Consider the following 13,466-nt stretch of genomic DNA (forward strand, 5'->3'; position numbering starts at 1 on the left):
TGCTGATGGTGGTCATGGGCCAAGCTATCTTAACTCACGATAAAGCATTTTAGGGGCAGTCACAAGACCACTCCATGTACGTATATTGTACAGACCACCTCCATCCTTACGAAGGACACTGTTTGACTCCCCATGCTCTTGGCGCTGGCATATTTTGGAGGGAGAGGTATCCGAGTGGAAGATCCATGTGTAATGCCTCATGGATGAAAGAATGTCAGCGAGCATGAAGAAATTTGTTCGCCACATGCACGAGGCTTGCACAGGGAGGCAGCGAGCCAGGGGGACGTCGTGCCTATAACGGAGGGGGTGTCAGTAAGGGCCAGAGGGCAGAATCATCAACAGCTGCATATCAATATTCGATTGACGAGACCCGCAACAAGTAGTCCAAGTCAAGGGTGCCGCAAGACACACACAGAGAGAAAAAGGGACCAAACCAAGGAGCACCATGGTCATTTCATCAATCGTCACAGAGAGGAGTTGAGCCGCAAGAACAAAGCGTCCAGCACCGTATCCATGCCATGATCCCAACAACATCACCAGTCCTGCTTTGTTTCTCATTTGATTCAGCCGCGTTGTTGGAGGTCATACATATAGAGAGATCTGAGACCAAGACCATGCTACTCATCCATGTGGTCTACAGCTTTGCGTTCGGCGAGTGCCCAACCTTCAGCCCAGCAATCGCCGCCATCGCGCCACTCTCTCCGCTTCTGACTGCGCCTTCCATATATCCTCTCCAGACGGTACTCAATTCTGTGCCGACGAAATGAATGTTCCCAAATGGTGCGCACAACGCTTCCCACCCGTCGGCAAGAACACCTGGTGGCATCGCAGGACATGGGCAGCCCCAACCTGAGAACTCCTCGTCCATCCATGGCGACTCATAAGCCTCTACAAAGAGAGGGCGGACGTCCTGTCCATCTGCAAATATGGCACCGATCTGCTTCAGCACCGACGCTTTCTTCTGCTCGGCATCTAGTGCTGCCCATTTCCTCCCGAACTTGCCGCCAATGAAGCACGTCATGCAAGCATCCTCGCCCAGACTAGTGTCCCGGAAGACCGACACAGGTCCAACGAATGATTGTCCTAGACCGCACAGGTTGCTCTCTGTCCAAAAGGGCTTGCTGAACCTGACGATATACTTGGTATAGAACCCATAGCGGGTGTGGTTGGCAACTGCACTTTTTGCTGCTGGTAGAAATGGTGAGAATCTGATGGTCTTGTACACTGGTGTCGGAATTGAGAGGATGACTTTGCGAGCACGATATACTTGCGGCGAGGGCCCTCTTGTTGAGATCAAGATGGTCTTGTCCTGCTGTTGATCTATTCCTTCGACGGGGCTGTCCAGCCTGATCGACCCGGGCTTCAGTTTTCGTGCCATGCCTTCCGCAAATGCCGAAGTTCCCTCCTGAATACGAAGGTATTGGCCTCCATCCTTGCAGTCTGAACGCATGGTCATCAGCCCTCCTCCGGCGGCACAATCTAGAGAACACTTGGTTAGCCTCTGGGCGACTGACAATATCAAAAACTCACATTCCAAGAAGTATAAGGCCGAGACTTCGGCAGGGTCAACACCCAGCATAGCGTGAGTCCAGACCTGCGCGGTCGCAAACGCCTTTTCTGTGACGTTTGCGCGGCGCAGGAATGTCTCGAAAGAAATGGAGTCGAGGCGCTCTCGATGAGGCCCTGCCGAGAAGATTGACGGTGTCTGCGTGGTTGAGATATTTTCAACCAAATCCCGGATTGATATGCATGACTCTGTGTCATTGCCCGACGGATACTGTTCAAATCTTCAGGATCAACCATTTACGCTCAAGCATCGATAACTGCTGGAGCCCGGCGGTGTAAGGGTCTCAAACCTTTGGTACATCCCTGGAAATCTTGATTAGCCTTGCACCTAAACAGCTCCTGCGACAACAAACAGTTCCCCCAGGAGGGTCAAGCTCACCCATATGGAAACTTTACCAGCGTTCCATCAAAATCCTGTACGACGACGTCGCCCTCAGTATTTTGAGTGTATGTGTGCAACTTGAGGTCATTTGCAAGTTCCCACATGCGACTTTGGTTGGTGTCATTGATCCAGGCAGCTCCCAGATCAGACTTCACGGCTCCTTCGTTGGAGCGTAGAGTCAGTGTCTTTCCACCCACCCGATCTCGTGCCTCTAGAACCAAGTAACTTAGACGCTCATGGTGGACGGTAAGAGCCGCCTGCAGGCCAGAAAGACCGGCGCCGACTATCACCACATCATACATCTCTGGAGACATGTTGTATCCCGACTCTTTGATTCTTTCTGCCCAGACTTTAAAGGACCAACGTGGACGCTGTGGAGTCTACATTTACATATATATATTTTCTCCGTCGGCTGAAAGCAGCAGGCGAGCTGGGTGGAGACAGCGCCCTTCTCCGTCTTTGATGTTTGCATTCTTTGCCTTCATGCTTCGGCCATGCTGTTGCTATCATGCAGTTCGACATCGCATCACACGCGACTCGGCCCTTCAGTCAGGCTGTGGAGTCCATCGAACGGGGCATTAGAAGCCAGGTGTCCTGTGGTTTATCCTTCCGCACAGCGCTCTCAGGCGACCGTCCACCGCGACAATGTTGTCACAACTCTAGCCTTGAGGAAGTCGCAAACAGTGTCATTATGTCTTTCGATCTCAGAATCTGTGGTATCAGACACAACGTCCATGCAGCGTGGTATTGACCAACCTTTTGAATGAGTCGAATGATGCTGCGGATGACAGTCGATATGGGCTTTGCTTGGGTCGGCCTTCTCGCGAGGCACCATGGTCCAACGCCTTGCGTTTGCTGCTCCATGCAGCTGATCAGGAATGAATGACCGCCCAAGTGACAACAATAGCTATCTGAGAACAACATGGAGCTTGTACAACGCTTCTGGGACGGCATCATATTGCAGAGACCATCTCTGAGAAGGGATCATGAAAAAATCTCAATGGGATGAATGGGGCATTGGGAGGTCAGCCTTGCCCCTCGGGGTGAAGTTGACCTCTATTGTCCTGTCTTCCTGCTATTCACTACTCAGTGAGACTATTGAACTTTTCTGCCGGTCCCTGGTGAAGGTGACGAGTGACAGTGATGGCACAAAACAGCATGGAGAGTGAATACCGGCCTTGAAAATTTTCACTCCCTCCCGTTTGCTCAAAGGCTTCGCATCTCGACGACCTGCTTTGCTTCTTCCCATCTTCTATCTTCCGATACTCCTTGTTCGAAAAGACTTGAAGCAACAATTCCATCTTCGAGAGATTGTTCAGAAGCGCCGCGACGAATCCTGCTGTCCGCTGCTCCTTTTAGCGACTCTTTCTCTTCTCTACGCTCACCTCTTCTCTCTGCTCCTCTTTTCAGCGACTCCTCTCTGCCCTGCTCTCACCTCTTCCGTCCGCTGCTCTCTTTAGGGACTCCTTCTCTCTCTGCTCTCCTCTCACGTCCTGATCCGACATCCAATTCCTCATTTGCCAACATGAAGATTGCAAGAACGCTCGTCCAACCCATTCGGGTTTTGACTGCTGCTCCTCTCTCTGGTCTTAAACCCAGTCTGTTCAGGCAGGTCAAGAACCTCAATCGCAGTCGCTCTCACTTTACACGCGTCAAGCCAATCGAGCCCTTCTCCGACCGCTGGTTCTCCTCTCCCTCTCGACCTCCAAGAAAGCGTAGTCCTGAACGCTTCGAGAAACAATACGAGAGGCTCGACCATCTCGTGCCCCTAGACGCCAACCACTCCAAGTTCCTGAGTGACTTGGCCGAGCCAGGTTTATTCCTGGAAAAGGACTTCGATGCTCTTCAGGAGCTCGAAGAAGCACAGCGTCAACTGGCCGCCGATGGCACAACGGAGATGGTTGACAACGACGTTGCCATGACCGACTATGAAGAGCCGGAGGATGTAGAGATGACAGACGTGCTGCAGCCGCCGCGTTGGGTCTATTGGTGGGCACCATCCCAGACATATCGATTTCGGATGCTAACAGCAGCCAGGCAAGGCGATTGTCCGCCACCAGAGTTCTTCTTACCTTTTCCCCATCCCTCCGCTAGAGCCGACATCCTCCAGCAAGCCAGAAAGGCCGAAGTCCTCGTCTCAACAACCGCCTGCGATCAGGTGGCTCCCGAGCCATCTGCAACGCCATCAGACTTCATACCAGAGCCAGACGCGAAGGATGAGGTGGCTGAGTACTTCGAGAACCTGGAGTACAATATTGCCAATGGCATCGTGCCACCGAACATCGATGCAGAGGCGATGTACCCTGCGCATCCTCCAGCGGCAACGCTGGTAGATGAACAGGTCGGTGTTGAGCATGCGCAGTCTGAGGACAAGGTGGTCCCAGACGAAGACGAACGGGAAGCCGAGCCAGCGGCTCCCACAGAGTCGAAACTGGCGGAATCACCAGCCGAGACGGAGACGGGGCCCTTGCAAGACGTGCCCAACCAATATCGTGGCTTCTTAGAAGAGGCAATGAACTTCTCAGCCGAACAGATGAAACCACCTCCAGAATGGTGGAAGAGAATTGCGGTCAACGACGAGGATGCAAAGAAGGGAAATAAGGAGTACGTGGTCCGAAGCTTCACACAATATGCATCCTGGCCGTCCTTCCTTCAGGTACAGCCACAATTCCACTGTCCTGACCCCAAGAATCCAGAGGGAGCCTTCAACACGCCAGCGAGCTGCCGACTAAGCCGTAGGCGCGAGAAAGAGGAACGAGAGCGTTTCTCTGATATCAGAAAGGACCATCCCGAGGTTTGGGAGGCAATCATCGGCACGATGTTGCAAGAGGGCGTGAGCATTGACAACATGCTCCTTTGCCACGAAGGGAAGGACGAGAAAGGCAACAACATTGACCTCCGACCACAAGTCCTCGACAATCAAAAGTGGTGCGTGGACAACTGGCGATTCGACAATCTGGCCTGGCACACAATGCAGGGCGCGCCACTTGCCCCCGACTGCTCTCCTAATTTTCACAAGGCCCCCAAGAGAGGGGAGCGATCGTTCCATGAGACGATCGCATATCTGAAAAGCCACCCCGAAAGCTGCTACCTCTTCCGGATCCTCGTCTCGGAGTGGCTCGAGTCGGAGTGGAACCAAGCAACTTTCCGGATGATTGCACGCAAGGCAGGCTGGTGTCCAGTTGCCGAACACCAACTCCAGCGGGACTTCATTAAATGGGTCTTCGCTGACGCCGATGCAACACCCATGGAGATCTTCGGGCCCGTCGAAAAGTGCTTCCCTGAACGATATCCGCGGTTCTTTGCTGCGACCATTGAAGAGGAGGGGATTGACTATCTGTGAAGGGCAAGCAGAGCCTCGAAGGAGAAGTCGGCGGAGAGAATATGGGAAAGACAACTGCAAGACGGCAGGGTGGAGGAAACTTAACTGAAGGGCAGCAGGATGGTGAAAAGACAAATCACTGCAGGACGACAGGGTGGAGGAAAGATAACTGCAGGAAGGCAGGGTGGTGGAACAAGTCTGACATGACGGAGAGTGGGATACTGAAGAGATACTGAAGAGAAGGAAAGGGATGCGAGTATACACATCCCAAGGCCTGGCTAAGGCGACCAGGAGCCTTTTTGTGAGAGTGTGATGACGAGGAAGTGCAACAGGTCTGAGACGTAGCTTGACGGGCACAAGAACTGCACAGATCAGCTAGATGTCAACATAATCGAGAATCTTTTACAAAATGTTTGTCTGTGGTGAGCGACTGACAAGGCTGTGTGCTGTACCTCGCACGGCCTAAAGGGATGTGCTTCGAGGCTGCGGCCTGCAATCACCGAGATATCAGCGCAATAAGTAATCATGACCATCACAAGCAAGCAAGCAGTCAGTGTAACTTGCAGGTACGAGGTGTTGTCATTACTGTTAGGAGCACGGAGCAAGTCCGGAGTTGACCTTGCAATCCTTTCATTATTACGAGATGGCTCGATGGGTATGCAACTAACTTTGTTCAGGCACCCGTCAGGGATTCTCTCTCCGCCTGCGCCCACCTCTACCCGGTATCTACCCACCTAGCCACCAACCTCTGAGCAACGCTTCCGCTTGCGGTTCCAGATCCTTCCCACTCGGTACCAAAGACTTGTTGTCCCAGGGTAGTGGCTCATTGATCCAGATTCAACCATCAAGATCGCTCATCCTGACGATGGGCTGACACAACCAGGTTCCCTCCTTTTTCTCAACGGGCATATCTGTGAAATCGTCACAGGAAATGCTGTCTGCAGTTCGTTCCACAGCCCAACGAACATGGATCATCGAGCTCACCCGGGCGATGATTGCGTTGGCGCCATGCAGGTCGCAGGTCAGTCTAACTAGTCAAGCCATCCGCTGTCATCCCAGCTCCCAAGCTCCCAAGCTCCTTTCCAGTCACACTTATGCAGCTTTTCCAAAACGTCCTGGTTTCACCTAGCCTACCTAGCCTCGGTCTCTCCGCCCTGAAGAATGACGGCAATGACCGTGCTTCCTCATACCCGATTTGCCAAACCGCAGAAGAGAAAAATACAGCAATAATAACAATCACCACACCTTGCTTGAGCGGTACCGATCAGCACCCTCCGTTCAACGGCCTTGTGCCTGGAAGCTCCAGCTCCGACTATCTTCCTCCTATCGCCGTCGAGCTCATCCCTCCAGAACAATATCGTTTCATTCTTCCTTCGTTCCCCCAAGCGGTCCCGCAAGCTGCCGGCCAGCACATCAGGACCGAACACTGTTACGCGAGGATACAACTCATTTTCATGGGGGATCCAGATGCTGCAAACTCAAAACATCCCATCCTCGTAACCGCCCATGCGGGGTTAAACGAGAAGTCACCAATGCGCGCTGTCTATCAGTTTGCTTGTTGCGTAGGCGATTGGAAACGTCTTCCTCTCCCTTTTCCTTCGGACTGTGATGGTGACCTTCTTACAAAAGAATAGCGGCAATTTGAGCTTCTAGGTTGAGAGGCCAAAAGGGGATCCCTCGTTCTTCGCCTACTAATCGGCACATCTTCTCCTCCCAGGGATCCGGCATAAAGATAGATCTGTCGTCCACCTCCCTCTCCGTGCTTCGAGTGATCTTGTGCAACACTCCAATTTTGACATGTGGTTATAGAAATCCTGGCTGCCTTTTGGGACCTATTCTCGATATGGGTAGAGAAAACGTCGAATTCAAGACCGCGGACCGGGTCACCTTGAGAGGATGGTTCTACACCAGCGACTCGGCTTCCGGGAAAGCACCATGCCTCGTCATGTCCCACGGCTTCACGGCCCTCAAGGAAATGGACCTTGACGCCTTCGCCGAATATTTCGTGTCCAAGCTGCCCATCACTTGCCTGGTATACGACAATCGCGGCTTTGGTGACAGCGATGCGGCCGAGGGGGAACCCCGGAGTGAGATCATCCCAATGACTCAATGTAGCGACATTTCCGATGCCATCACCTATGCTTCGACAAGGCCTGAAGTCGACCCGGACAAGATTGGAATCTGGGGTTCGTCATACAGTGGCGGCCACGTGCTCTACGTCGGGGCCGTCGATCGAAGAGTCAAAGCCGTCCTCAGCCAGGTTCCTTGCGTCAGTGGATGGGACAACTTCAGTCGTCTTGTGCGTCCAGATTTTGCGGTCGGATTCAATGCGACCTTTGCTGCAGGTAAGACACATCTTGCCTCAATATACGCCACTCGATGGTCATCCTGACAATCTCACAGACCGCATTGCTCGAGCTGAGGGAAAGGAGCCTGGAATGGTTCCTGTGGTGGACGCCGATCCTTTGAAGCCGTCCGCTCTGCCTACGCCAGACAGCTACGAATTCTTTTCCGCTTGGGAGAAGAAGTCTCAGTGGAAGAATGAATGCACCGTCAAGACGTGAGTCAAATGAACACCACCTGTTCTTCCCGCCGCTTTTCGGTACTCACTCCTGGGTTTTAGCGTCGAACTCTTCCGCGCTTATGAACCACAGCAACTCATTGACAAGATCGCGCCGACGCCGCTCCTTATGACGGTCGCAAGCGGGGATGTGCTTACGCCATCAGACCTTGCTCTCGGGGCTTACGCACGCGCAAAGGAGCCCAAGCAATTGCAGCTTTTGCCTTGTGGGCATTTTGAGGCGTATTCCGGCCCGTACTTTGAGAGGAATGCTGGAACTCAAACTGAATTCCTCAAGAAGTGGCTGGTGGAAGGTGGATGAAGGAAGCTTGTATGAGCCTCGAGGGGTTGATTCGCTAGAGGGATAATTTGGACATATGAAATATCGTGTTCTGTGTTTCTGCTCGATCATCTCGGACCCTCCATTTTCGGCTCGATTGGATAGATGATGAATATCTTTTATTGTTCAGATGAATGAGAGAAATGGTTGGACCAAGCTGAGCACGTTCACTGGGTTTCGATATATTCGTTTGTCCTCCAATCCATTAAATTCATCGTCTGACAATACCGCATCCGCGATGCCCAGGCCAAAATGGCGAGGATAGAGTGGATAGGTAAAGGTGTCACGCCATATATATTGTGTTGTCAGACGGGCTATTTTCCATCCATAATGTCCCAACCCCAGCTTCCATCACTCAATACATCTCACCACCCGAGCTCACTCAAAGCTTTTGAGCATCAGTTATTTCCGCTCCCTGCTCCTCAAAGTACGCGAAAATCCCTGCTCTCGTTAATCAGTCAAGTAAGAATACCTGCTTGGCTCCGTTTGCAAAGAACACGGTTGTTGTCCACCGCCTGGGACAGCTTCAAAACTCTGTTCCGATAGACATTTCTTTCCCCTTCACCCATTTATCCTTTCGATCCAGTTGAGGTTTCGGGCCCGAATCCCGCTCTACAAGCGATCATTAGGGACAGCAAGACTTCTACGGAAAGCGCGCTCAAGACGAGAAAAGAGGCCCATCTACCTTGGTCGGAGAGACGACAGAGTTTCTGAGTATCGCTTGAGGACCACGGATCAGGGATCGATTTTTCGACCAGAAGCCCCCAACTGGACACAGCACATGAAGGACAAAACGATCCCATCTACGTCCCTACCAGGCGATTGTGCGTCCCAGTTTCTATCGTCAGCACCCGACTCCAAATACACCGTTTGATCGTCCCAGGACCTCTCCCAGACACTTTGGGAAAAGGGGGCCCGGACGAGGGGAAGACCACGCATGCTGCGATCCGTTGCCACCCTCTCCAAGAGGTCGGACGCGGCCAGGCAAGCGACCCGCAGATGCTCAAAGGGGCGGTCTCTCTGGACGGGTGGCTTTGAGGACTCGACAGAAAGCTCCTCCCGGAAGCGTCTTCTCCTATTTGACATTGCAAACGATCAATCGCCCTTTTCCTCCCAGCGCACCCACTCTTATTTCTCCCCGAACACGATCCGCTCGCGACTGGCCTTGCACTACAAGGGTCTCGCATACACGCAATCCTGGATCTCTTACCCGGAGATCGAGCCGCTCTGGCAGGAGTTGAAGATTCCGATTCCGCCGCACGAGGAGGTCTCAGGTACCAAGCGGCGGACCTCGCCGACTTGTACATTGCCCATCCTTCTCCTCGGCGCCGAAGACTTTCAGGAGGATGCCTTGACGAGATTACACGATGCAAAGATTCCGGGGGTTCACGAGACGGTGCAGACGAGGTACGGCATCTTCACACCTGTGGTGTCGACGCTGGGCATCGCCATGGCCCTCGAAGTGCTCTTCCGGGACGGGGACCCCGAAAGGTATTATCCTCCTTTATTCCCTGATCGATTTTCCATAGAACAGACGCAAGACGTGCAATCCATCGTCACCGGTTTGCTACCTGCCACGCGACGGCTCATCATCCCTTCCGTGCCGGACATCCTCGACGACAGAGGGAAAGAGTACTTTACCCGCACCCGTTGTGAGTGGTTTGGCGTGTCTTCCCTCGATGAGCTCCGCCCCAAAACGCCAGAAGAGACAGATCGCCTGTGGGCCGACATCGAAGCCAAACTCGAGCCCATCCTGCGTACACTGCACGACTGTCCTCTGGTGAAAGGTCCCGAGCTGCACGACTCCCTGGACTGGAATATAGAGGGAGATCCGCGCGCCCGGTCGGCCGTGAGTGAGCAGAGTGTGGCTTCCAGTGTACCTGTGCGCTACCTCTCCGGCGGCCCCTCCCCGACCTATGCGGATTTCATCCTCATGGCCTTTCTGGCCTGGATCGCCCGCGTCGACATGGACGCCTGGGCCCGCCTGACCCTCTACATCGGCGACGGCGTCCTCGAGGATCTCTGGATGGGCTGCCTTCCCTACCTCCGCAGTGGTGTCTACGTTGAAACGCTGGAGTGGTTCAAGCCCGACTTGAAAAGGCCATATTCGTTGCGGAAATGAATGACCATGACCATGACCGACTGGTTCCTGCTTGATCTGGTCATTCTGGACCATTGGGAAAGGGAGAATTATTCGACTACCTACCTGTACTTGTCGTCCTGTGGGGGAGGGAATCTCGAATAAAGGAAGGGGCACCTATCCATTCATTCCTTGTCTACTGACGTCGTCATGTCATGTCACGTCAAGTTATGTCAGGTTGCACGATACCACCTAGGTACCGATACCACATGCCATGCCATGCCATGCCATGCCATATCATGCCACATTCATTACTTCCTGGCCGTTCCCGTATTCGTCCCGTGCGTCTTGCCTCGTCTCAACAATATCAAAAATGCTACAACGGCTGTTAGGCCAGTAGCTGCGACTCACCAACGGACGATCAAACCGCCGTCTGACACCTGCTTCGTTACCACAGCGCCTATACGGCATCATTACAAAAGTCCCAGTCAATCACACAACGTCTCCCTGAACACCTTGTCCACTTTCGTCGACGCCGTCCTCTTCCCACAAACACAGGCTGTCACCCACGGCCTTTTACACACCATGTCCATGTTGGGACCTTAGGGATCCACCCGTCCTCATCGTCCTCCATACGCGTTGAAAACCACGCGGTCGTCGTCCTTATTATCGCCGGATCAATGAGCGATGCGATTTGTCTGGACAAACTCCATCCCCTCCATATGTTCCCTTCCCACTCTTTGAGCTCCCGCACGAAATCCAGGAACAAGATCTACGACCACGTCTAGACCCCCCCTTTTTTTGGCAGGTTTCGCCCATCTGTCTGGCAGACCTCCCTCTTACTCGTTCCATTCCGCTATCAGGAACGGGATGCCAGATGGGGGCCTCATAAAGACCTCGAGGCACTTCAATATTCTATGGGCCTCTTGTGCCTGGCTTGGTTTTGACTCATCTTTTTTTTTGCCCCCTGAGGTCTATGAGAAGAGGCAGCGATTGGAGGTCATCAGTAGGGAGCTGGACAATGTCGTCGCCCGACGGTGCATGCTGAAATGATAGAATCACCCCGCTCCTCTTCCTCTTCTCTTATCGTCACGCATTGGACAAAGGGCCCACCATCTTCTACGGCAGCAGAAAGACGCTACAACTACCACTGCTCTCTTCCACCCGGCGGACGGCTCGATATCGCAGAGTTTGTGGCATGCGTGACTTCCTCTACTTTGCGATGGCACCGGGGAAGCTGGAGGTGTACATGGCACAGAGAAAGGATGGAATTGTGGAACGCACAAGGAACAAGACCCGGTGTACAATATCATTACAATTTGGGGTTCTGTATCCCCCCTTTCTCTTATTCCTATCCTACAGGAAAGGAGCTTTGTCGCTCCCCAAGAGCCCACCAACGCCAAAACGCCAAAACGCCAAAGCAAACCACGCTCCTCTGTTGGAACTAACTTGCGTGACGGCAAGGTGGTGACCTGTTCCTCCACCACTGCCGTCCTGCAGTTATCCTTTCCACCCACCCTGCCGCCACGCAGTTAGTTCCAAGAGCCCACCAACGCCAGACCGAAACACACAAAAGCAACCAACGCCAACCAACGCCAACCCAAGCACACAAACACAAGCCCAGAGGGGCACCCAAGGGGTATCGTTGTCATCAGCTCATCATTGTCGTACATTCGTAAAAACAAGAAACAAGAAACAAGAAGCAAAAGCAAAAAAAAAGAGTTACAAACTGCTCTTCAAGAGCGCCCCATTCACAAGCTCCGCCACAATCCTCCTTCTCTGCAAGGGGATCATGTCGGGGCTGTACGACATGGGCGTAAGCCCCAACATGATCTGCCTCGCGCTCGTGATCGTAAACACCCCACAATCGTCCATGTTGGTTTGCTGGGGGCTCTCTCCTGCGTCGATAAAGGTCCATTCGGACTCCTTGAATGCAGACCCCAATTCTGCAGCAACCCATGTCTTGACGGTATTGATGTATCGTCTTCCGTTCCCTCTCAGGCTGTTGTAATGTGCGATCGTGCGGTTCTTGCCTGACACGACACAAAGCGTCCAATGAGCGCCGCTGTTGACTGGGATGAACACCGCTTCTGTCTCAAGGAGGTTCTTGCCCCCAATCTTTGCTCGTGAAGCCCATCGCTTGACACTATCATAGCCGCGGCTTTCGAGGTTGTTGAAGAAGAAGGACACGAAGGCATGGTGTGTAGGGACTTGCGTGGGACGATCGTTCTGTCTTCCGTGGGCGACAACGAGGTTCAGGTATCCATTGATAACTTCGTCATTGAGCCATTGACCGGTGCCGCGGGTAGACTGTCCGTTCAGAGGGACGACGCGGGTAAAATCTGTGGCTTTGAAAGCGCCGTGGCCGTGACGAAGGGCGGTCTGGATCTTCGTTTCCCATTCTTCTGCGAGCGGGACAATTTCGTAGTGAGTCTTCTCTTCAAGGATCGCGAGTCTCTTGGACTCTGCGCGCGTGACTCTCTGTACTTTCTCGGATGAGTGTGGTGTCGCCTTGGGGGTCGGCTGATCTGGTGTAAATACTTCATCATCCAGCCTGAGTTGTGCGAGTTGCTTGACAGGAGTTTGAGGAGCAGATGTAGCTGATGAGCTAGACTCGCTGGTATCTTTGTCCTCAGTTAGGTCAATCGGACTTGCGACTTTTGGTTTTTGTGGGTTGGCACGTTCAGGTGTCTTCGGTGATTCTGTCTGGGAAATGTCGGGTTCCTGCAACGCGACGTCGGACTCCACTCCTTTTGTGACATCGTTTGCTTCTGCAAAAAGTTCTTGGTTGGCCAGGCCAAGAGCATTTTCAGTCATCTCGTCTGTCACTTCTGCTGTGGTAGAGGTAAGGTCGTCGTTCGCTTCGTCCTTGGTTTCTGACTCGGCAAGTTCTTTCCCGTTTGAGGCTTCAGTGGTTGTTTGTTCTGGTGCAGCGATGACGCTGGGTGGCAATATCTCTGCAAGTGTTTCGCTCTCGGCATGAGGGTAGGAACCTGGCATTGGGGATCCACCTCCTGAGATGATCACTCCGAAGACTTGAGCTTCCTGTTCTAGGTTTGGAGGCGGTGTTCCATCGAAGAAAGAAGACATCTCGTTCTTAACGGGAGATCTTGGTGCATCGAGGTGATGGTTTCCTGGTGTTCCATCGAAGAAAGAAGATATCTCGTTCTTAACAGGAGATCTTGGTGCGTCGAGGTGATGGTTTCCTGGTGTTCC

General features: G+C 53.0%; 5 protein-coding genes across 5 annotated transcripts; 3 read left to right on the forward strand and 2 right to left on the reverse strand.

The window, feature by feature from the left end:
• Window positions 1-634: 634 nt before the first annotated feature.
• Window positions 635-2,262, reverse strand: Z520_06165 (uncharacterized protein; the record flags this gene model as incomplete). The annotated part of the gene is made up of 3 exons (XM_016776666.1): window positions 635-1,479; window positions 1,531-1,787; window positions 1,946-2,262. The coding sequence occupies 3 exons, from the start codon at window positions 2,260-2,262 to the stop codon at window positions 635-637; spliced, it is 1,419 nt and encodes a 472-aa protein (XP_016632208.1).
• Window positions 2,263-3,473: 1,211 nt separating this feature from the next.
• On the forward strand, window positions 3,474-5,291 carry Z520_06166 (uncharacterized protein; the record flags this gene model as incomplete). The annotated part of the gene is made up of 1 exon (XM_016776667.1): window positions 3,474-5,291. One exon carries the CDS (start codon window positions 3,474-3,476, stop codon window positions 5,289-5,291), a length of 1,818 nt encoding a protein of 605 aa, XP_016632209.1.
• Window positions 5,292-7,113: 1,822 nt separating this feature from the next.
• On the forward strand, window positions 7,114-8,152 carry Z520_06167 (uncharacterized protein; the record flags this gene model as incomplete). Its single annotated transcript, XM_016776668.1, has 3 exons — window positions 7,114-7,615; window positions 7,674-7,830; window positions 7,894-8,152. 3 exons carry the CDS (start codon window positions 7,114-7,116, stop codon window positions 8,150-8,152), a joined length of 918 nt encoding a protein of 305 aa, XP_016632210.1.
• Window positions 8,153-9,107: 955 nt separating this feature from the next.
• Window positions 9,108-10,292, forward strand: Z520_06168 (uncharacterized protein; the record flags this gene model as incomplete). Its single annotated transcript, XM_016776669.1, has 1 exon — window positions 9,108-10,292. The coding sequence occupies one exon, from the start codon at window positions 9,108-9,110 to the stop codon at window positions 10,290-10,292; it is 1,185 nt and encodes a 394-aa protein (XP_016632211.1).
• A 1,680-nt stretch (window positions 10,293-11,972) lies between these two features.
• Window positions 11,973-13,340, reverse strand: Z520_06169 (uncharacterized protein; the record flags this gene model as incomplete). Its single annotated transcript, XM_016776670.1, has 1 exon — window positions 11,973-13,340. One exon carries the CDS (start codon window positions 13,338-13,340, stop codon window positions 11,973-11,975), a length of 1,368 nt encoding a protein of 455 aa, XP_016632212.1.
• Between the last annotated feature and the right edge of the window lie 126 nt (window positions 13,341-13,466).

The sequence above is a fragment of the Fonsecaea multimorphosa genome (genome assembly GCF_000836435.1).
Source record: "Fonsecaea multimorphosa CBS 102226 unplaced genomic scaffold supercont1.11, whole genome shotgun sequence".
Classification (NCBI taxonomy): Eukaryota; Fungi; Ascomycota; class Eurotiomycetes; order Chaetothyriales; family Herpotrichiellaceae; genus Fonsecaea; species Fonsecaea multimorphosa.